This window comes from Anopheles merus, chromosome 3R (assembly GCF_017562075.2).
Source record: "Anopheles merus strain MAF chromosome 3R, AmerM5.1, whole genome shotgun sequence".
Lineage (NCBI taxonomy): Eukaryota > Metazoa > Arthropoda > Insecta > Diptera > Culicidae > Anopheles > Anopheles merus.
In genome coordinates, this window is record NC_054084.1 from 32,987,729 (window position 1) to 33,012,498 (window position 24,770).

General features: G+C 44.3%; 2 protein-coding genes across 8 annotated transcripts in view; one reads left to right on the forward strand and one right to left on the reverse strand.

Moving 5' to 3' along the window:
* Nucleotides 1–204: 204 nt before the first annotated feature.
* On the reverse strand, nucleotides 205–16,769 carry LOC121597920 (protein rhomboid-like). Of its 3 annotated transcripts, none has more exons than XM_041924246.1 (6): nucleotides 16,601–16,769; nucleotides 7,292–8,648; nucleotides 1,919–1,990; nucleotides 1,765–1,836; nucleotides 746–922; nucleotides 205–672 (listed from the first exon to the last, which is right to left on the reverse strand). In XM_041924246.1, the coding sequence occupies exons 2-6, from the start codon at nucleotides 7,799–7,801 to the stop codon at nucleotides 349–351; spliced, it is 1,155 nt and encodes a 384-aa protein (XP_041780180.1). In that variant the 5' UTR covers nucleotides 7,802–8,648; nucleotides 16,601–16,769; the 3' UTR covers nucleotides 205–348. The 3 variants fall into 3 exon arrangements, with proteins under 3 accessions (XP_041780180.1, XP_041780181.1, XP_041780179.1); XM_041924247.1 differs by lacking the exon at nucleotides 16,601–16,769 and adding an exon at nucleotides 11,520–11,783; XM_041924245.1 differs by lacking the exon at nucleotides 16,601–16,769 and adding an exon at nucleotides 11,350–11,783.
* A 3,671-nt stretch (nucleotides 16,770–20,440) lies between these two features.
* Nucleotides 20,441–24,770, forward strand: part of LOC121597913 (probable G-protein coupled receptor Mth-like 1) — a 153,229-nt gene continuing 148,899 nt past the window's right edge. For 2 of the 5 annotated variants that reach the window (XM_041924226.1, XM_041924230.1), the window contains exon 1: nucleotides 20,441–20,789. The gene's annotated coding sequence lies outside the window, so the exon portion shown is untranslated. Of the gene's footprint in view, nucleotides 20,790–20,821; nucleotides 21,370–24,770 lie in introns of those variants that run through there. The other 3 variants (XM_041924227.1, XM_041924228.1, XM_041924229.1) reach the window with 3 other exon arrangements.

Consider the following 24,770-nt stretch of genomic DNA (forward strand, 5'->3'; position numbering starts at 1 on the left):
CGTAGCCAACTACACCGGAAGCGTTATTCGATTGGTGTCGGCCTCTGTCGGGCCCGAATACGACTTGGATATCGCTTCTGGGAAGCGTGTTTGGCAACGGTAACGGTATTAGCTGGTAGAGTGGTATAAAGATGTAATGCATAACTCTATGCACCACCTGTTCGGATGTAAGACGAATAAACGAATCACACTGATAGCGTCGTATTAAATATGTCATAAAAAAACGTTTGTTTTGGTCATTCTTACTTATTCTTACTCTACATGGTAGCTTTGAATAGATCATTGGGCGTTTTTTTTTCAAAACTTAACTTATGCGTTGACTAATTTGCGATTGACTAATCTGGGCGCCTAGAGTATCTGAATCACATGGCTTCGTTCGAGGTTGTACAGCACGGTACCGACTAACCAGGCTAGCAGCAGTACAACTGCCAGATAGCGCAGGGATCGAAACATCACGATCGCTTTGGACGCCTCTGGCTCCACCTTGGGCCGATAGATGACGAACCCTATGAGGAGACCACAAAGCGCACCACTAATGTGAGCTGCCACACCGATGCGTGGCTGAAGGTTTCCTTTGGTAAGGCAGTGGCGTATCGAGTACAGCACGTCGCTAATGCACAGCATCAGCACGGCAATCAGCCGATAGTAGCGGTAGGATAGCGTGCGGAAGTTCTACACGTAATTGATGTAGAAAAAGGATATTAGATGAAGGAAGAATGCGTTTTGGAATGAAGGAAAGACTTACCATCATGATATGTGGTATGTGGCTCATCAGTAAACAGTACACGCCCGCGGAAGCACCCACCATCAGCGACGGCTCGAACACGGAAGCACCCAAACCGCCGGCAACGATGCCAGCGAAGTAGACGAGCAGCACCTTACCGTGGCCCTGTTCCGTTTCCAGGGGAAATGCTACTAAAAGCTGGGGATAAAAAGGGAGAAGAGAACCTGTGGTAAGAAAGAAATACGCCTAAAGGTATGCAACTAACAAAAAAAACTATGAGATCCTACACCACGGGATGACGTACAAGGCGCCGGACAACTAAAAAGTGCTCTATTGCTTCAATGCATGCTCGTTATTTCTTTGTTAAAGTAAACTGCTTTTGTTTCAAATAAAGGGCATTTGTTTAATGCTAAGCCATAATTAGTTTTGATCAAATTTGTACAATTTAATGCAGTGCAAAATATCGCAAGGGATTTTAGTAAATATAACGCCTAAAGGTATGTAATTGGTGAGGCAAAATCACAGTGTGGCGCTTATTTATGCCACTGTTTAATTGAAACGATCTTCATAATAGTGTATCAACAATTTAAGCAAAGTATCCACTAAGGTATACAAATCATAAGCAAAATATGATATAAATAAGAAAAGAGCATAAATTTAATACTCTTTATCAATTGAAATGGAATTAATCCAAGTGAAGTTATTATACAATTTTAAAGTCATCTAATTTTCAGGCACAACACGCCTAAAAGTATGCAATTCCAGTAAATATATTTATTGGTTTTTCTTTAAATCCAATCGTACTCAATTACCAAAAATGTGTACAGTGGGCGGTCCCGTGGTACAGTCGTCAACTTGAACGACTCAATAACATGCCCGTCATGGGTTCAAGCCCAGAATGGACCGTCCCCCTTAGCAAGGATTGACTATCCGGCTACGTGGTAATGAATTATGTCTCGAAAGCCTGTATAGGCCGGCATGTTCGCGTAGGGCGTTACGCCAAATAGGAGATGAAGGGTACATAATTCTGTTTTACTAACCTGTATAATAATGTTAAGCACCAGATGTACGCGGCCAGCGTGTAGAAACGTATACGTAACAAACCTCCAAACCTGTTCGGGGAGAGTTTTTGAATAATTGAACACACATAACGGCTAACGGTTGAAGGGATTTCAGCAAAGGAACTGCACCTACCTCGTACTGTTTTACGGGTGAGAAGATGAGTTTCTGGTTAATGGCATCGTTACTGTACGTGAAAACTGCTATCTGTAAAAAAAAAGGAAAACGAAATGAGAAAGGTTTGTTAATAATTGTTACGATGATTTTCAGCACCAAATGATTACTTCACTCCAAGGGAGGGTGTGATAGCTAGTTGTTGAAGAGTATTATGATTTTTAGTACGCGCCAGATTGAAATCCAGACCCTTTCATATCGCAGCGTCTTACAAATGATTGCTATCTAAACAAAAAATATCATAAAAAAGTGGACTCAATTCCTAGATCAAAAGCAAACGGCAGCCTGTTCGCAACACGGTACACCAAGCGGAGTGCCAAAAGCGTCGTTAATTTGTTCGACGTGCAGTGGAATAAAAATATGAGCGAAATGGTACAGAATCGAGCCGTATGGTGTTGTGTGCTCGTAAATCTTGAAGATGTTCTAAAGGACCACGGCCACCGCTTTCCACCGTTCTCGAGATCGTTCAAGTTGACGTAGTTTGATTTACGTTTACGACCATCATCGCCCCCACCACCACCAACCAGTAGTGTGTAAAAGCACGTCATCGTGCCAAGGGGTGGAAAACGGGAACCCATCGTGAAAAACCAAAACACCACCTACGGTATCGAATGTCTAACAAATAGTCAAATACGCACCATACGCGCCATACCACCCTGTGACCCGTGGGATTTGGTTGGGGGGAAAAAAGCCAGAGGGGTCCCATTTGTTAGGATTGGTGTTTTTATGAGCATTCGTTTCAGTTACCAGAGAGGCGTAAAATAGCTAAAGCAAAATGGGGATTCATGCTCAATGATTAGCCGTAACATTCCATCGAAATCGAAAATACCTTACCGTCAACCACGGTATTTGGAGCCAACGGGCATTTACGTTACGCTGTAAATTGAGACGTTTTTCGCGCATGGATTGCCCTGAATGTGGAGCCGCTGGAATGGTCCGGCAGTTACGCTAATTATGTCAAACCTTCCCACCAGCGCTTGACTTTGCAGCGACCGCCTCGATCGCGGTCATGCCGGCAGGCCGTGCGTGGCAAATCATTTTCCAAGCAACAAACAAAGTACGTTAGCGGCGTCCAACACCTTGGTTTGGTGCATCCACCACGGTCAGGACAATGGTTGCATCGAACGGAACAGGCCAGAAAATCAGAGCAGCAAAGCACGCAATACGGGCTGCAGCAGTTGGGTGGCTTTCCTCGTTGTTTGGTGCGCGCTCTCGGAAGCCATACACAAGCCATCCCCTGCGGCTGGGGACGTTCTAGTCAGGGTTACAGGCATAAAACGTTTGGTGACACACAAAGAGAGGCACACTGTTCACACTGTTCTACTGACACAATGCGCGCCCGCTCGATTAGTCACAGCCCCACCCGGCGTGTGGCGCAATGTTCCCGAATCACTCCCCGTCGTCATCGTGGCTTTTAATCTCAACGCGATTTACACGCGATGGCGCGACACAGGTTGGTGACGGTGGCGATGCAGCAGCATAAAAGTGCACACCGATGTGCTGATAGATGTGGTGCATTGTCCCACGGGGCAAGCGCGTGAAGTTGTCAACGGCGCGAACGAATCAATCGCTTGCATTAGTCCGGCAACGTGCAACGGCCACAATCGATAGAGTTGTTCCCAATTTACCCATGACCCATTTGGCGAGGCAGTAGGGCAGTGCCGGCAAATATTGGATTTGGTTGCCGTTTTCGTTTGACCGGCGTGTGCACGCGCTCGCCCGCGCCTTTGTTTACATTCCGCTGCAGTTAGTCGTTGTTAGGAATTAGATGCGAAACGACCTAAGAGGGGATGGCAACTGCACTGCACGCTGCACATAATGCGCTGGTCTTTCCACAGATGTTCACAACTGCCAACGTTCGAACACCGGTGGAATGTGTGTTTAGCCACCGAAGCGTTCCCTCAATTAAACACATTGAACAATCTCGGAGGCTTTTTACTTCATCACACGAGCAGTTACGGCCATGAGGCAGCACACCCTTACAAGGATGCTGCTCGGTAGTTGCCTGGGCAAGGGAAACTGCATGCGGTCGCGAAACCTCAGTGCCATCAATCAAGCACTGGCACTGGCCGCTGCAACCCACGAAGGGAGGGGAGTTTGTCATTCTTTACCCAAAAACGGAACGAAACACCTGGGGCTGGGGAGGGAAACTGGCCTACCTGAAGGGAATTGATTGGTCGATCGATAGTTCAATGGCGAAGATTATGCTGCAAATGGACCAGAGCAGAGGGGGCCCACCGAATGCCGAAGGCCGGAGAAACCTTAAGCCTGCATTTTATTGCAATTTTATTCAATCATTGTCTTTCTTTCCAGTGACAACCATGCCATAATTACTTCTGAAAGCAAGGGGGTGACGATAGTGAGATCCTTTCTTGGTCAGAGGCCGGCAAGTCAACTTTGTTTGAAGAAGATCTTGGAATATTTGGGAATAACATTGGAATAAAAACTGAGAATTATGCTTATGTACAAGGACACAAATTTCTAATAAACTGGAGCTAGAGTTGGATTACTTTATATTAGGATTATGCTAGTTTTACAGTAGTTGCCATCTAATTTTGGTTCTCAGGCATCAATTTTTGACTCGAAGGCATCAATTTTTGACAGTGCGCATCAATTTTTGACAGTGCGCATCAATTTTTAACTCGAAGGCATCAATTTTTGATTATTTTTGTCTGTAAGTCATCAATTTTTGACTTTTGTTGCAATCATGATACGTTTTACAAAGTTTTTGAACAGATTGATGACAATTGTAATTTACATCACAAAAAAATTACAAAAACCGTGTAATTTTATTGTTTTTTTTTTTAGACAAAATGATGAAATTTAGAAAATTTCAAAGAGTTTTTTACATCTGAAAATACATGCTATCTTTTTTCACTTCATTAAAATTTCCAAAATAATTAAAAAAAAATTGGAAATTTTTGGAATTTGGAATTTGGAATTAAAAAAATATCTAAAATTGGCACAACAATTGTTTTATTTTTAATTCTATCAATGAAATCATGCAATACTTAACATAACTTTAATAATTTCGGAACACACAGTTTCGTAAATTACTTAAAGTTTTGTAAAAAAAAGCGATTGACTCACAGTCAAATATTGATACCTTAGAGACAAAAATTGATGCACACTGTCAAAAATTGATGGCTTCGAGGCAAAAACTAGGTGAGTTACAGTCAAAATGTAACGGCAACATACAGTAACATCTCCAAAATGTGTATCGCCAAAGATTGCTTTTAATTCAGGAAGGATTTCGATAAAATCCCAAAGTTTCCTATCAAAAACCGAACACCAAACATTGAAGTTTGCCAATCCCTGGCTTCAATGATATGAGCACGGGAAATGGAAATCCACAACAATGAGGTTAGGGTAGCTTGCCAAGACGTGAAGGACACGTGCCAGGGGATGTATCTACACGCTAGCGTAAAGATGCAGGGCAGAATTAGATCTCTGAAGGGGACATTAAATAGCTCTGAAGACTTTAGTTGACAGTGAGAGGGGACACCAAACGAAGAATTGATTGAAGGAAGCAAAAAGAAACATTAAGAAAAGATGTTATCAGCAGGAAAGATGCCTAAGGGTGGACAGTTTTGTTTGTTTGGTTGAGGCCTCTTTAAGATGTGATTCTGAGTCCTCTCGGTAGCATATAGCAAAATATTTGCTTTGCTCATGCTTTGCAAATAGCTGACTTTAAAGCAATATTTACTAAAGCATCAGATGTTACAGCATGGCAACTATTTGAGAACAAACACCGCTTGTTCGTCATGAAAACTGCTCCATGACGATACAGAATTTTCCGAATGAGCAACAAAGAGATCTCTTTTATAAAAAAGTAAAAATCACTCACCCACCTACCCACAAACAAAGGTGATTGTTCCGATGGTATCTCCCAACTACGTTGGACGCAGTCTTCGTCGATACGTAGCGCCCATCTTCGCTTGACTAAACACAATGCAACGCCGCCAGCAACTCGGTACGAATCTTCCGGCGTGCAATGCGTGACATAGATTAAATAAATTAATACACTCAGAACAGTCCGTCCCGTTTCCGTAGGGACGTAAATCTCGGCGCAAATGACGCAAAGGAGGCTGACCTCCACAGACAAGACTCCCCATGCGAAGGGCAAGGTCTAATGCTGTGGTGTTCGATAGTGCCGTTGGTATTGGGGGGTTATTATGTCACACAATCTGTTTCTGAAAATGGCTTGAAAATAGCTACTAATTGAGGGCTTAGTGTCGCTTTGTTTTGGTGCCGTCAATATTGCGCTACAATGGCGAATCAATGCGCCAAAGACAGCAAGCCAACGCGACGTAATCAGATTTCCCCCTCCCCCTTAACGCTCTAATGACTCATTTATCTTGGCTTGTTAGCGCATCAAGCTGCAACAATTTATCAGTCCTCCCCCCCCAGCCCCGGTGCCAGTGTGTCTCGGATAGGGGAATGAGTGGCTCCCAAATAGAAAAAAAACAGCATCCCTTAACATACAAGCGTAAACTGCCACACCCTTCTAGCCTGGCCTCACGTACTACCGTGCCTTGCGAATCGATTTTTTCGCCATCCGAATCTTCCCTTTCGTTCTGTGCAACACACAACCAAATCAAGCGTGAGCGTGTGTCCTTTTCACTTCCCTGGAACGCTTTTCTAGGTTAATGTTCTTTTCACTTCGTACGCGTAAACGTAACAAGAGCCCACCCAAGCCGGGTGAAAGTGAAACCATTTGACCGGGACAGCTCAAGACAAGTGGCGCTATGGTACATGCGGTACAGGGAGATTCAGGGATTCGAGGGAAAAATCAGCGCCAAAGGAAAAATCGATATGCAGCGTCTTGTACATATGTGCGAAATATGTGCTAAGAATGGACTGAACTGGGCTGGTTGATTGATCTGGGCATTATAGGGAAGTTTGACCGGAAGAAGCGAACGTTAGCAAAGCAAAGGGTTGGACTGATGGTGTTTATCGTTCGCGAAAAAAAGGGGTTTGGGAGGTAGATAGCGGAAGAGGACGATAATACAGTAGCTTTGCAAGATTGTCTGCAAATCGTAAACACAGCTATCAAGAAATTCCATTGGGTCGTTAAACCGTTAAAGTGAACGGAGGCTTATCAAAATGTTAGCTTATCAAGCTAGACTGAGCATTTCTGATTGGCATCTGGGTCAAACCGTCACACAAAAAAAAAGCCGATGATTCATAAACCGTCACCTCTAACCCGAAGTGTTTAATAAACCAATTTACCATTCAAGGCATCACCTCCAAAACCACAAAAAATCAACGAGGCCACGCGGCCCGTGCCTTAGGCGGTACCGAATCACACCACAATCAAAAATCAAAACTTACCTGCAGGGCACTGACAATCAGCAGACTCCATGGCACGGTCCAAGGACAGCACTGACACAACTGGAGCAACCGACTCGCCGGCCGTTTCCGCTTCCGCCGGTTCGCGTTTCGGTTCGCCGGCCCACCGGCCCACAGTTTGGCATCGCTGTGAGAATCATCGTTACTGGTACAGTCGCCGCTCCCGACCGACCCGGTCGGCGTTACCTGTCCGCTTGTCTTGCCGTGACCGCCACCACCACGCTCGAGATCGATGGAGAAAATGCGCGCCTTCTTCGGGAACACCTGCGCCGTGCAGAGCCGCTCACACTCCAGGCTGGAAGTTTCGCTACCGTCCGAACCGCCCACGGCGCCAAGGAACGGTTCCCGTTCCGATTCTGGCGGGACCCGGTCGGGTATATCACTTTCCATCCAGGCTCGCTGACAGGTGTCGGGTTCGGTGGCGGTTGTGGCTTTCCCCCGATGAACGGGCACTATCCTGGCCGGTGGCATCGGTTTGCGCGAATCGGTCATTGTTTTAGCGGACCGGGAGCACCGGGGGGTTGTGAGGGGAGTTGTGTTTTGGAGGTTTCTTTGGATACGGATACGGTGTACGGTCGATGGCTACTGTGCTTCGTCACATTGGCACGTTTGGTTTTATTTGCAGTTGACGGCGTTATGGCATCGTAGTTGTCTGGGCAGGTGAAATAGCCTACTTTGTTGAGGTGTTCATTATCTCCGATCCGATAAGGCGGTTGATGCGATAGGGTGGTATGTATTAATTGCAACCAAATGCACTGTTTTAGCACTGATAAGAGTGCGCTTGACTGATGCAAAGGAGTCTATTCGTTGGGGTGCATACACAACCCTGATTCGCTATTGCCTTCGAAATTCAAATCCAATTCTTTGTATGTGTGAGATGATTCAGCATCATCTGAACGCTTGCTTGACAAAACTGCACACACTTCCTGGACTATCTAACAAGGAACTGGTCTCCGTCATTTCCCCTATGAGCAAGACTTTCTTGTTTACATTTCCTTGCTCTCCAGCCGTCCATTAAACTCGCCCGCGTGACATCTTCAAGCCTGCGTCAAAAGTCAAAGGCACCAGATCACTCATCCACAGTACCCCCGCGGGTGGTCAGAACAGATGCGTCCCCGTTTGACGGCGACAAATCGTATGCCTCACTGGCGTATGCCAGCTTCGTTCAGCCGGAGAGTGATAACCTCAGCGAAGGCGAAGAAGTGGGCGCTTTGGCATGGTTGTCGTGCCGCCAGCAGGCCCAGCACCAGGGTTGCACGACATTGGCGGCACACGTTTGTTCCCCGGGTTTGTTGTTTGTTTGTGTGTGCGTTTTTTTGCGACTTTGACGTTGTCAATTCTGAAAAAAAATTGATAAGAAAGGGAAAAGAATGCAGAGGATTAATGAATGCTGGTTGCTGATGTGCAGGCACCATGCCCAATGTCGATCAGCTGGCTGGTGTGCATCATTAATGTCGTGAACTTGACAAGAATGTGGTGCTTTTTATGTCTGTTCTGGAAGTTCCTATGCCCGTGGAGGACATACAAAAACACACACACACACAAATTCTGAAAATAATCTCCTTTCACAGTTTCACTGGTGGACCCAATTTGTCGGGCGTAAAATAATTAATTAGTACCTCCAAAAACCATTCCCTTGTGGGCGGTTGTACTTAAAACATACATCAGCGTACGCGTACATTGTTTACACAAGCTGCACTAATGACACAAACCAGCGCATCTTCCGAACCTTTAGTTTTGCCTTCTTTCCACGGTTCCACCGTTTGGAAGAGGAGGGTTCGCCTTTCAATTAGAATAACATTCTCACCGTACGTACGCACGCACGCACGCACGGGGCGGAATATCTGGATGGCACGGCTGAGAATATAATCAATTACGGTCAACTGCATCGACGCCGATGGAGTCGAAACAGATGTGTGAGACCCTGTAAGGTCGGCCAGCGAGCGAGGGTGACTTAATTGAACAGCTTAGCCGACACCTTCGCGTGATACGTCCTGCTATGGGAATGCTATCATCTTATTCCTTTTTCTTTCTCCAAAAGTAAATATGGGAGAAGAAAAAAAAACAAATCTATCCAAATAGCCTCTTCGACATCTGATCGTTCACCCTGGAATGGAATGGGTCGGGAATACCCTGAGCGCGCGGTCCCATATCGTCCATCACTTTGCTGCTAGTTGAAGTTGGCATTCTAGCTCCACTATCGAGCGGGAAAAGTGGGATTATTTATAGAACTACTATTGCGCTAGTGCTCTCAGCCAAACCCGTGACGGCCAACCCGGGCGAGGGAAGCTGTTGGAACCATAAAAAGTGGGTAGCTGGCTCCAAGAAAGCGAAGCAGTCGTGTGACGTTTTCGACCGATCGTCATCATTCGGAGTCGCTCCGGAGTCGTTAAGTCGATTGACAGATGATCTACATTTCTGTGGTTACGCCGTGGCAGGGAGCACAGTCCGCGGAGATATTTCATAATAAGCGCTAGATGGTTGCGGTTTTTTCGGGAGCCTACCCCCGCGAGGGGTCTAAATGGAGGCCAACGAAGGTGCACCTGTCTTGCGATCATTGGAGAACTTATGAACTTATTTCCAATCTTGCGTGCGATCTGCTGTGTTTTTTTGTGGACAAGATCTCAATGACGTGCAAGGAAACCTTACGCAGTCAGCTCCTCGCTTGGCTGTGGCATGTCACTAAATCATCGTGATGAGTTTGTTTTTTGCTGGCACAACTTGTTGTTCAATCGCGTGCTTGTGGTTTTCTCTCCGTTTTTTTTAAATGACATTGCGAAGCGCTAATATTTCGTCAATCAAAACCACAACTGAAAGCCAATTTGCTTGGCTGTACAGAAACTGCACGCGCGTGTAAGGGTATTGGTTCCTTTTTTTTCTTCTGCAAGGAAGGGTGATCATTAGGCCGATACTTTGTAGCCAGTTACAGAGTGCTGTTTTGGGTCTCCTGTTTTACCACCGTCGGCTGACAAATAATTGTTCCGCGCCAGGGGTGTTATTTCCAAAACGGTCGACGGTTTGCACGCTTTTTAAACGGTTCCTACCAGTTGCATGACGAATGGTGGTAATGGTTGACATTTTACCATTTGGTCGTTGAGAAGACAATTCCATTGAGTCATTTGCGAAGACGCGGATATTTTTGCAAGGTTGTAGAAGCAGTGCGTGTGTGGCAATTGATTAGTTTTAAATTGGTATCGATTGAACATGCATATAAAAAAAGCCCCAAATATTTAATCAAATTGAGGACAATGGGTAGGAAATCCCAGGAAACATTACGCAGCAGCATCCTATAACGATGCAATCATCGATGGAGAGAGAGAGAGAGTGTTTATTGGATGATTATCTTATTCACGGCCTTTGGTGTTAACCGTCACAGTCGTTATCAGGTACACGGTGGCGGTGCAAATCGAACCACAAACCATGGTTGATTGAAACTTGTAGAGTTTAATTAAAAGCCAGCTCCGACAAGCCACAAAGTACAAGCGACAAACTGCTCTTTAAAGTCCTTTAATAATAAAGCGAAACACAAGTCACGTTTTAAAGTACTTTTCACCTGGTACACATAGACACACACACACACACACAAACCAAGCTGTTTCTTTCCAATCAAATGGCTTTGCAAAGAAGCCGAAAAAATGGCTGCAAAATCACAAACACGCGCGCACTACCTTTTCTGTTTACAAAAGGCGTAATCCAATAAAACACCGCGAAACGACGGCTTGCAAGGCAGCGATCTAAACAATTGGCGATAATGATCGATAGAAGTTCGATGGAGCAAAGGGGGGTGCTGATCTATTTTAAACCCCATTTCTTCTCGATGCTCGAAGTGTGCGGCTACGTAAATGTTCACAACACAAATGTTGTGAGTTTGATTTCATTCACGATTTCCATTCTCAAACAACTCTATGACACGTTTTGATAAGCGAACTGTTTGCGAACACTACGAGAACTGCATTATGTTGTGTGTTGTGTTTATAATACAATTTTGGTGAGGACAAGATTTGCTGCCTTCTTTCACACGTTGTTTCCCTTCTTCTCACCTCAACGATCAGTGCAGCAGTTTGTAAAACGCTCCAACCGTTGCTGGATCACTTTATCTCAATCTCGGTGTATCAATTTTTCTCCTCTCCACAAACGCACACACGCAACGGGGTTTTTAAAGAAAAACAAACAAACGGTAAAACAAAAAATCACTGCCACTTGAAATCACCTATTTTGTGTGTAAATTTTTTCGCGGCTTTTTCCTCCCCACTGCCGCTTTCGCACACGCCACACTGACTGCTACTAGCCGCACACCAGACACACGCGGTTCGCGCAGTTCGACACCGAGGACTGCAAGCCGGCCCCGAGAGCAACATGCAACATTTTCCACAGCAAGCCGTTGCTGCTGGTCTTTAAAAATGCTTCCACTACTAGCACTGATTACCAGCGCCCGTCCATGCTAGAACAGCGACCGGAATAGACTGACTGCTGCTCTGCACCGCGAACACCGCTTAGACCGCGTGTAGTCGTGCGCGGCTGGGGGCTGGGGCAATGCGATGTCAAGACTAGGGAGCGCTCGTAATGCGGCCCGGCCCCTGTTGTCCTCCCCATCCCGCGTTCTGTCTGCCGTTCGGGTGACTGTTTCGCGGCGCTTCCGGTAAATCGCTGCTCGATCGTATTGATCAAATGGCAGGGGTTTTCTGGGGATTGGGTGGCTTTTTAGTAACAACGAAAGAAAATATAAGATTTTCAATTTTTCTTTAAAACTCATATTAGTAATGGGTTTTATGTGTCTAAATTGCACCAATTAATTCATGTATATCAGGAGCATTATTTATCAAAACAGATATTATACCGACATTGTTTAGATATTCAATTAGCACAACATTTCGCCTATCTAATTTAAAATATAGTTTAAGTATGCACACATTTAAAAAAAATATGCAAAAGGTTGAAAATTCTATAATTGTTTAATTTAGTTTGGAAATTACAGTATAGACCATTTTTATATTGAGTACTTATTTAATATACTGTAACTTGGGCTGTTAATTGACTCCACAGTTACATGTTTTCGTACTTTTAAAATTAATGAAATATACTAAGCAATACACAGAGTATATAAACGAGTATATAGAAAATATAAATTCATAACAGCTCTTTTAAAAAACAAAATGATTATTATTATTATTATTATTATTTATTTAATCTTCAACGGGCCGTATGGCCTAATTAAGATGTAACAGTTCAATTGAAAAAAAATACATAGCAAAAATAAGATTTGCATCGCAATTCATTGCGGCCACGGCAAAAGCCGGAGACGTTCCTTGAAGCACTGAGTTGAGATTATATTATATTTGGATTAGTTGTGATTCTAGTAATTTAAATTGAAGCGTTGAGCCTGCCTTAAGCAGCCCTGCCGCTTCTTATTTAACTATATAACTGATCAATTATTGAGCTTGAAGTGAATGTATTAATGTGCAATTTGTTAAACTCGCCGTTTGAGTTTCAGTCAATTTAATTTTAAGTAAATTGTTAATGTAAATTGTCTGTGTACATTGTAAATTTTAATTTATTATTGATCTAATTAGTTTTTATTTAGGTAATATCCAACTAGTATTAAAATATTGTATAATAAACTATAGCTAGAGAATTTTTATACATTGGATTTTAATCTTTTAAAAATATGGATGTTTATTATACATCACAATCAAAAATTTTTTTCCGATAGCGTTTAAGTTCTAAGCGATAACATGTTTTAAACCATACAAAATCTCAAAAATAATTACCACAGCATTTGATGAGCAGAAAAACCCTGCTTACTTAAATGCATGTCGCGTGCGACTTTTTTTACGACTTCTAGCATTAGTCGTGTGACAAAGTAAAAAAAAAGAAACTCCTTACCTTTAATCGATGGTTTTGAATGATATCATAGGCTTATCCTAAATTAACGTTCAACCGTACCTCACACACAATGTGTCAATGTAATCTTATCAAGACGTTCTCCCCTCGCTAAAGCAAGCTGCCATTGCAATCTGTAGCAAATGATTAAACAGAATAGCTTCAAAAAAGCGTTTTGCCAGCTGTGTTGCTGGTGCAGCCCCAAACATTCGTCACACCAGACGGCACCACAAATAAGGCAATGTCGTTTGGCGGGTCCCCGTTGCAGTCCGAAGCCGGTTTTCCCACGAGCGGCCGCTCGTGTGGTGCGTTTCCGCGTACGCAGCGAAACACACACCGCGGAGAGAAGATGCATTTTTAGAAGAAGTCGTTTAGCTCGTTGTCACGCGTAGTGGTGCAGTTTCAGTGCCCAGTTGCCCACCCCCCCATTGGCGGACCCAGAACGGATAGAACGGATTCTTTCGGTTCTTTGGGTTAAAAATATACATTTGAATGCTTCAACCACGCGGTGTGGAGTGCAATTAGTGCTACGAAAGACTCCTTGGTGGGTTGTCTGCCTGCATGCCAACGCCCTCGCTGTGGGGCATGCCAAGAAGCCGAACTTGGCGTGTGCTTGTGTGTTTGGCGTAGTCCATCGGGGAATCCACTTCCCGTACCACTTTGGTGACACTTGTTCTTGGGGCTCGTTCCAGCCCGGTGCCGGAAATGTGACGTGGACGATCTTCGTGGGAGATTACGAGCGTGCGTGCGCGCGTTTGTTTAGTTAGGTTTAACGGCAGTTTTTGCTAGAATCGTTAAGAGAGTAGTGTTTTGCATTCTCCATCACCATTGGGAAAGTGTTGAAAGAGGCGACACTGTATGCAAAGTGCAGCTGTCCCGCTTCGTACGTTCATATCCACTAAGCTAGGCTATTAAGAACGTTTTTGGGGGAAACGTTTTCTACAAGCTGGAGGAACTAAAATGGGAACTCACAACTATTACGGTGTTAGCTGATGAGTGAGATATGCTTCAGCGGAAAGATGACTAATATACATTTAATTACCAATTCTGATTCATCCCCCATGCACGTGCATCCAACGACAGATGCAATAGAATGCAAACAGATCAGCTCTGCACGGGATAAAATTCCAAACAACTTCCTTCGTGTCCAATAAATCTCTCGCACGATCAATGCCAACGACAGCGGTTGGATTAGGCAAATCTCCTTCGATGTAATGCTGAACGAGCTGCCACTGATTTATCGCTGCCTGTTTCCGATCGAACCTAGCTAGCGCACGAGAGATTCCCTTCCAATTTCGACGTTCACCGAAGACCCTTTTTTGGAGTGGGACGATAGGCACGGTTTCAATGTTTATATTTGGCAGTGTTTTTTTCGGCAATTAATAGCACCACCAATACCACCAGTTTTGGTAGACTGAGCGCACTGTGAGGGAAGCGCCAATAAACACACATACACGGATACTCAGCTGGTGATGACATATGCCCGCTTCCCTCCATATCGCCATGCTGCTTAGTAGTCACGGCGTATAACACTTTGACAACCGATTAAGTATTCCATACCGAAGCACCGAAGCTCTTCCAGTCTGGTACGTCTGGCAGCGGGTGCAGGTGATCGCAATGTTCTCTCCCCAAAGATGGCATTCGATTATGTACTGCAGGGTGTGTTTGTTTGTGTGCTAAGAAACAGATTTAGGCGCCGCAAACTACACGCAAGCGTTAGTAGTTGTTGTTTTCGAAACGGATATATCCCGCCTGTGCCGCCAGGAACGGAAGTGTTTTCGTTGGATTTATTGGCGTTATCGTTGTCGCCATTGTTATGAGCAGAGTGTCGATTGCTGGAATCGATCGCACCCGATCGAACGCTCACTGGATGGGGATGACGGAGAGGGGGGTAATTAACGATTCGTGACACGATTCTCCCAGTGCGCACAGGAATCAAAGGGGTGTCGTTTTGCGCCACAATACGAACCGATGCGTCATCTGCGTGATCTGCGTGAGCTTGGGAGAACCTATTAATAGGAGAATGGGATGCATTGTTCGAGGTGCTAGACAGTTTGTTTGTTGCGAGTTTTTATGAAACTCCCTTCCCGGTTGGATTGTGTCCCTCGGGATCATTTAGAAGTTATTGTTTTGAATGTGGCGAACGAAGTGGCAGAAGCAGAAGTGAAACCAAAACACCACGCCACTAAATCAATAAAATATTATGATCTCTTCATACGGATTTGGTGGGCTCGTATTCTACCTTCTACCAATCCCTCAATTTCAGTTTCTTCCTTCCGAATATCAGAATGCAGCAAAAGGAAGACCGGGAGGCAACCCCCTCTAGATGAGAAAGTGGGACAAAACTGATGGCATTTCTGTTTCATAAATCTTAGCACCAACTCGTGCACGTGACTCCCCGGGAAAGTGTCGTATGCGCTTAAAAGAGGGAAAGGAAACGGTGCTGATGCTTTATGATAAGTTTGTGGCTACCGTTTATTATGAGGAGAGTCTTTCTTTGCCGTATTCTTCCCAGGAGCAAGACCGTTGTTTCGTGTCCCGTTCACCCCGGCAATCGGTGTGTGGCACGTGCCGCGACAATATGACGACACTGCGGTCGAAACTCGTACGGTGGCGACTCGAGGTCTCGCACTGTGCATTTCCTGTGCTTTTTCTCGATAGGAATGAAAGTGAAAATATGTTACTGGTGCTAATGTATGTTCAGCCTACTATATGTTTCTTATCCTACTTCTTGAGAAAAGATTTCTAACGAGATTAGTGTCTGCTACTGATTGATTGATTGCGTAGCAGGCGATAAGTTAACGCCATTGGTTTGACTTTTGACAATCAATCAAGGGGACGACGTGCTTTGATGGGTCAGAATGACCATTTAAATGAGGATTTTTTTTTTATTCCAACACATCTCACGAATGGCAGAAACATTGTTCACCATTAAGATGTTGCCAACAAACACAAAAACAACATTAAAACGTGTCATGTTTGATGGACTTTTAAATGCCTTACTTTGAGGGAACAGGTTTTTCCTAATGAACTAAAGCATTTCAGAGAGAAAAAATGTGTGTACTGCGTAGGAGTGCAAAACACAAACAAACACGCTTTTAAAAACTTCCTCACACAAGAAGCAAGAACTCTGGATCAAACACATTCCTGGAATGAACTTCCCAGAGGAAGCGAAAAGAATAAAAAGAGAGAGAGAGAGACCTATCATAACAAGCACACCGGGACGGTGTGGATTTAAATTTAGAACACTTGTTTGCCCATTAAGAAAAACTTCCCAGCCTGCCTGGCCTCCCTGCACGGTGGCCATGTCAATGTGTGGGCAGAAATGGAACTCAACATACATGTTCCGCATTCTTTCGTGATGATTCCCGATGAAAGTGATGAGCATTTGTTTACGGATTCGTTACTTACCGGGTAATGGTGTTCTGGTACATTCACCTGTTTCGAAACACAACCTTCTTTATCACACTTTCAGCATGATCTGGCTTGCTGTCCCTTACTCTGCAGCGCCAATCACCAACAATCTGCACAAATCCATCGCTGATACAGCGCACTGATAACGACACACGCACACGAGGACGGGTGAACCGAAACTGACAGGCGAGACAACGACAGCGAAGAGATGCTGTTGCCCGTGTTGCCTACCATTCAGGCGCGCGCGTACTCCTCGGTGCTGCCGTATGAATGAAAATCGTACGCATTCCGTGGTTCGGTGCGTAGTTACCATGGCAACGAGGGCTCGTTACAGCATGCAGAAGACAAGTGTGAGTGAGCGAGCACGGGGAAGACGTGTTTTTTTTTAAACACAGTCTGACGTTTTCGCACGGTTCAGCCCTTCGGTTTTGCGTTCGTCGGGAGGAATGACTTCGCCCATTTCACCCCAACCTTAGACTTTGATGTGTAGAATTATTTTATTACCATCTCGCACCCGGCTTTGCCCGAGATGTTGAAAGATTCCAGGACCTGGTGCCGGTTGCTGCATCGCACCCTCCCGGTTTTTTCGTCCAGCATGTTTGTGTCACTTCAGGGCGGCTGCGTAAACGAGCGTATGGGAGGGTTTTTTGGGACGTTTTTTAAGGGGAGCCATGCCGTTCGAGCTGCTGTTTGTGTACGATAAGGACGACGTCCCGGACGGGGTTTCGGGTTTGCAAACAATCGGTACAACCGGCAACGGTTTGACGTTCGACCCAGCGGGAGGTTACACAGGTTTAGGTTGTTGCACTCGACCCACGAACAAATGAGCGCGCCATAAGCAATAATGCACTTTAGATGATGCAGCAGCATGGCATTAGCGGGAGGGGGAAGTGGTTTGTTGCATATGTGTGTGGGACGACGCAGAACGGAACAGGACAGTTCGGGGCGTCAATTCAATGTGTAATTGAGTTACCTTTCAAGGGAAAGTGAATTTCATCAACCGTTGGCGTGATTGTGCGCCATCGTTCAAGGGGTAGGGAAAAAACTCGTAAAAAAAGGGGGATTGAGAAAATACAAAAATTTGAATCGATACTCGAACGTTGTCGATTGAGCGTCGCGTACATTGCGCTCTAAGCAGCATTTGTTATGGCAGCATATTGTGTGCATCGTTAAAGTGCCTCTAGTCTGGGCTGGGACGGTTTGTACCGTGTTTGTCACCGCGCTGTGTAATCGTACGTCCTCTCGAGAGAATTCATTACCAAATATGAATTATTTGTTCTGGGAAAATGACAAGGCCTCGGTTGAAGCAGTAGTAGAAGGGCGATAGTAAGGTTTTGCTGTATGCAGGCGGAAAACCGACCGATAAACACGTTGCTCTCTGTTTACCATGTGTGTGTGTGTGAGTGCGTGTCTGGTCGTAAACGTTGTGCCAACAGGGGAAAAAGCAATAGGTACTTTCTTTGGCCCGGGGTGGGTGGTGGAAGAAGTCAAGGCACACAACTGATTTGCAATTAACTTTATAGCGATAATGTAAACCGTTCCGGCGTCAGCTTGCGTTAATGAGTATGCGTGCCAACGGAGAGACGTGAAGGTAGAAGGAGTTGACGAAAAAGGATATTGGATTGGGTGGTTGTGCTGAGGCAGCTGAGGTAAAGGCGAAATGGATGATTTACGAATATTTCGGCTCAAATAGAGGTAAACGAATATAGGCTTTTATGTATCGTCGCATCGTAAATATGTCCTTTTTATATGTTGTAATAAACATTTGGACATCATTATTTATGCTTTCCAAGATGTACGAAATTTTATCAAAAATACAAACTAATTTTAAAACATAGTATAATAATAAATATGACAAAATCCAATATAATCCAATATATTACAAATTCAATATGATATAATAATAATAAATGTGACGAATTTCTTTGAAAAGCAATTATTCAAAAAATCCAATATGACGTCACTATCAATAATTATATTTGGTAGTGCGCAGCGCTCGGGACAAAAAAGTAACGCCTCTTTGCTGGACAATGCGTTATGCGTTACATTCACTGGTGTTATATGCTTGCATGAAACATTGTATTCCTTCTGTGAAAGAGTTTGTACGCTGTGTGCAAGATGGACATAGCACAGGGTGCATCCCAGGTGACAACTGTTCTACATTTTTAGCTTAAACTCCTCGTGAACAGCTCGATTTAACCCTTTGCCTCATATAAACGCTTTAAAACATGGCTGTGTGAGTGAATCATGATGTGTTGAAGCGTTGAAGTTGTCAGAACTTCGGTAGAAGCCCGACAAACAAGAAGCTTGCAGTTTCGTCCTCGGTGTACAACAACCAAAACACTGAGAAGAAATAAACGATCTACCCAGGAGCACCAGAATAGCGGAGAAACGCATGGACTAACAAAACAACGTGAAAGAATGTTTTATAATATAATTTTTGTATGATACGGATTGAAGAGTACGTATGTTTTGTTTTCTGCCGGTAGCTTGTGCACACCGTGATGACAAGTCTCAAAATGGTACCAGAAAAAACGCTTCACTCTGATGTTTCAACTGTTATAATAAGCTTAAAGTCGATGAAATCGCCAGCTCTTTAAGCTAACTTTAAGCCTGCTCTTTAAGCTTCCAGCAGCTCGAAAAACGAAAAAATCTACTCGAAAATGTCACTTGGGATCGCTCTACATATGCAGCATATGCTCCTGGCGTGATGCAAGATGTATAACAGTGCGCGAAATCAAATTAAAATGCATTGGAGCTAACGTTTCGCAAGTTTTGCAACATTATGACCTCAAAATATGAACGCAATGTTAAAAAGTCACATTGAAACTAAAAACAAACTCCACCAAAACACGTATTTCACTTGGTTTAAAGCTACGTGTATTAAAATAATTTAAAAGTGCTTAAAATTCCCCAACAAAACTGCCCTAACTTGAAATAATGCACGGAAAACACGTTACCTTGTTGTTTCGCGCAATAGTAACACACGCACACAGTTGAAAAGCTGTGGTAAACAAACCGTTTCTGACACTTGCCGGCAAAGGTGAGCGCTTGCATGTGTGCGTGTGCTGTGGCAGCATAAACCCGACCAAATCCGAAGTCGAATGCCTTCGGATCGTCTTAAGGGAAGCAGCATCGAATGCGAAATAGAAACGGTATTTTAGAATAAATAGTAAACAATTGCTTGCAATTCTAGTGACAGTACCAAAGTACCAGTCCAGACAGTACCAGTTTAGTTACCAAAATTGTGGAATTTATTAATATAAAAATCTGGAAAAAATATGAAATTCAATGTTTAAAAATTTCAGAGAAAAATTGTCAGTTGTGCAATTATTGACACTGGTCTGACTAGCCAATATTTGACATTTAGATTTTGTTGTTGTGTTTTTTTTTAAATTTAGATATGTGTAAAATTATTATTCTTGATTTATTTTTACTATTAAAATATATAATAATTATGTTGTTTTAAATAATAGTTTAACTGTGCTTTTAAAATATCTCCTCCAATCTATACTCTAATAAACCCATTTACTAAATCCTTTTGGAAGCAGAAATAACGAAAAGCAGCAGCACCGTTCAAATGTGCTGCAGTTTCCCTCATCTCCAATCCGAAGTCTGTGCCACCTTTGCCGCTTCGTGCAGTTCGTCGGAATTATGCTACCACACACACACACACTAACACACTGTCATCGCTTGCCGGCAGCAAGGCAAGTGTCAGATGAACACGGTACGCGGTTTGTTTACCACGCGCGCCACACGTGTCGGTGTGTGCGTGCAACCGACTCGCTCCGTGCCCGGTTGGTGGGTATAGTACGCTCTTGTGCGCCCGGGTGCGTTACTCTCCGCTTTAGTCGCTTTCTTATTTTTCTAGCGTTAACACACGCGAGCGAGCGCGTACCCGTTGGTTCGCTCGAAACGGCCCCGGCATTCGCGGTTGCGTAAATTTTGGTTTCTCCGAACGGTGCGTTTCGATTCGCGCGCGCACTTACAGAAATTAGCCGTTTGGCTGCAAAGTGTTTGGCAAATGCACCGAGTTTGGGAAGGAAATATTGTTATACAGAAGAAGTGAAAAAAAAAAAAACATACCGTAAAGTGCCGTTCCAGTATTTTTGTTGTTGTTTTTGTATGGTCACTGTGGTGCATTGTGCGTGAAGGTGAACCGTTGCAAGAAGGCTTCAGCAAAAAGGTGTGTGTTTGTAGCGTGTGTTTTCATCCGCTTCATCCTGGCCTGTTTGGCAAACTTTCACTGAAAAACACACACGCACAAAATTGCACGACGCATCCGGCATTTTGCGTGTCTGTTATTGTCAGTTGAAAGCAAATTGAAGTAAACAAAGGGTCAAGGGTTGGTTCGAGGAAGAAAGTTGCATTGTACTGTCAATATTACCGATCGCTTCGGTACGTCTGACAGGTGTGCTCAGTGTATTTGAATGCCATCAAATTATCAAAAACCGGTTGTGTGCGTTCGAAACAAAAGAGTTCTAGTTTACGGAGTTCCCTTCGCACACAGCACGACAATAGAAATAGACGCAATCGGCGCGAGGGCGAAAGTATTGGTGCCGGTGTGAGTAATATATGGAGAGTGAAAGAGAGAGAAAGAGGAGGACACGCTGCTGCACACCTGTAGCAGTTCTATGTCTTGTGTACTACAGTCGCAGAAGAACGAGATGGCAGACGCAGCGAGCTAAACAATTCACCGCAGTCCGTGTTCTGTGCGCTTTGTAAAGGGAAGAACAACATAAAGGAATGGGCAAGCCCTGGGAAAGGTATTTCTTCATTACGATCCACCCTTTCCCTCTTCCACGTGTGTTACCTGTGTGCGCGTGTGTGTGCGAGTGTGCCGGCTTGCATCATCCAAGCAGGCAAAAGGTTTTTGTTTTTACTCTGGCGTCTCGCATCATTGTTGTTCCTCTCGAGCCGCGTCTTCTCGAACGTGGAGGAATGGGAGAAGGAGAGGAAGATAGTGAAGATGTGTGTGTGTGTGTGTGTGCGGGTTCAGGACCAGACCCGAGAACTGGGCTGTAAAACAAAAAAAAAACGAGACGCAAAACAAGAGAGAAAAGCTTGAAAATAGCGCAAGATGAAGAAATCTAGTTGATCGTGTGTGTGTGTGTGTGTGTGACGGATCGTATTACTCACCCCTTTGAGCGTAAGAAATGGATCCTCTGATCGATCCTGCTCTCGCTCGCATTAGAACAATAGATGGCGCAGAGGGAGCCAAAAGGAGGCGAAAGTCCGTTGACGATCATGACTTGCTCTACATAGCTTTTCGGCTGAGTAATTAGATTCGATTTTCTGTTCCACCTCGGATGATGATCAAGGCGATGGTGATGGGGCGGTTGATGGGTAAATTAGTCATCAGTGGAGCGCGCACACACACACACACGCGCCCGCACAGAATATAATGATCTTTGGCATGAAATTACGCAACAAGCGGAGCCTTTCTTTCGCACTTCTACGCACTGTTCAGCGGTGTTCGATCTTTGGCGCTGCTGTCCATCCCGCTCACTCAATCTCCCTTCGAGCGACGCGATAAGGCCACTACTGATCGACTGGCTTCATCTCGTTCACACGCACCCAGTTTGGCGCGGTTGTAGTGGTACCAGTGGGGATGCTTTATTAGAATACGCACCACACACGGTGACACGGTTTTTGCATTGCTAATCAGTCGGGCCTTTTGGTAAGAAAACAGTTTTGTAACGTCTACGCCACGTTTTTCCACGCCACGAGCACGATTGAACCTGTTTCGACGGTGGCGCGAACGATCTCTCCCCGCCAGCGTCCGAGCGTCCATGTATCGGAGGAGCGCTTATCATCAGGAATAAAAAACCGGTTTATTGGTACTCACGCACACAGAGACACGGGCGCCCGGGTCCAAAACCCCGCGGGGTTTGACGTTTGACTGAGGTGGGACGCCTGAGCCGCTGACGATCGCGATCCGATTTAATGACCGCTAACGATCGCTCATCCTTTCGTGTGGTGTGGGAATTGCAGTGGTGCCGATCACAAGATCACTTTTGCTTCTGCTTTTTTTGTTGTTGAGTCCAACAGCGACGTCCTTCCCCCTCGAAGGCCAGGTAATATGTGTATATCGACGAAATTGGATTCTTAAGTTTAATTGCCTCCTTAATGGACGCCTGGAGAGTGTGAGCGCTGGGGAAAGATCGCATAATAATATACCGCTGCCTGCGGGACGACCCCTTGGACACCGTTGGTTTTTGGGCTGTGTTATTATGAGTATTTATTCTTTCCCCACACTGGGGCATTAATGTTTGTCAAAGCTTAATGTGTACCTTAATGTTAAATACTGTGATTTTGGCCCCTGCAATGAAGATGGAGCTCCAATCGATGGACCGATAAAGTAAACAATAACATTTACGTCGAGGAACCAAATAATCATTGATGCACGCATGCTATCAGACATTTTCTGGGCGCAATTTTGTGCCACGCAGTTGTCGGGACACCCGTTTTTGATTCGATGTTAATGGCAAAAGTATCGTTCGGTGCTTTGCGCCGGATCACAAAGAACATGAAATCATGCAATTTTGCAGAAATTCATTTGCATGTGAATCATAATTATCATTTGCTTGGACTGTATGGTTGGTTTGCGCTACGGACTCAAGTGTCTCAAGTATCATCGTGCGTGATTTATTGAGGATTAGTCATGGTGGGATAGGCCTCAAAGTTTCTGTTTAAAGCAGTGATTCGATCCTGTGAAGTTGTTTTCTGAACTAGGACAGGAACCATCCCAGTCTGATATTGTACTCTTCAATGGGATGGATGTCTAGGTTGAAGTTTTGATGATATGCGATGAGAAGTACAAGCAAAATTAGAAGCTCTCGAGTCAAGATGATAGGAACATTCAGATATAGGACCGCACTAGGCAAATCCTCTGTTTAACACCTTCAAACGGCTCACAATATTTTGCAAATAAGACTATTTTAATTTTGAATGATTGTTGATAAAACACAACATTTATCCTTTCAACGTTATCTTCACTCGTTTATAAATGGTTAGAAGTCGCGTTCAAGTGAAAACTGAAAATGAAAAGTTAATGGTTTGTTTACATGGACTACAAAACAGGCTTCAGTATGTAGTTGTTTGCTCCAAACCATGAAATTTACTTATATTCTTAAATGGATACAACATATCAAGCCTAATGAACTTTTTATTATATATTTCGTCACTAGTTTTTCCTATTTCATTAGTAATTTGCTTGAAATTATTATAAAAATTCCAATAATTCTTATTTGGAGGGTTTAAAAGGATACATAATGAAATTGAGTCATTGGAGAGCTCTCTTAGCTTAATTCTGGTAGAATTGTAATGGGACATCTAAATCTCAGAATAATATTCTCGGTAACTTTGCTTGATTCTCGAAGAAGAAGTCAAGAATAGAATTGAACTTGTACCCATAAAGGTGTTGAATAAAACTCGTAATTATTCTTCTTCTTCTTCTTTGGCTCAACAACCGATGCCGGTCAAGGCCTGCCAACACACTTGTGGGGTTGGCTTTCAGTGACTTATTGATTTCCCCCCATAGCAGGATAGTCAGTCCTACGTATGGCGGCACGGTCTATTTGGGGCTTGAACCCATGACGGGCATGTTGTTAAGTCGTACGAGTTGACGACTGTACCATGAGACCGGCTAGTAATTATTGGTACACTTTTAATTTTGGTAAAAAATGAAATGAAACACAGGAACTCAGCAATAGTGGTCTGGATTTAAAGACTTCTCTATGAATCATTTCTAAACAGCTACCGATGAACATCTCACAATGCCCTATCATCCATAATTTGCCACACAGTGGATGTGTCTAGCCCCGGTACATTCTGCCCCTGGTTTAATATCTCCAACATCACCGCACCGGGTGCGCAGCACTCCATCCGATTCATTGCATTTTGCGCCATTTGTGCGCAGCATTACTGTGCGATGCACATTTGTGCATTCGTTTTGCATATTTGCATACACCCGCCCCTGCGCGCTGTGCTAATTACAAAGACTGCAGCAGCAGTGAGCAGCAGCAGCAGCAGCAGCAGCGCAAAACGGATGCCAGTCGGCTGTGTCACACATGCTGTCGTTTCATAGCGGCGGCGCGTTACTATTGCCCAGCGCGCGTGAGTGGCTACGTGCACGCGAAGAAGCATCGCGCACATTACGATCGGT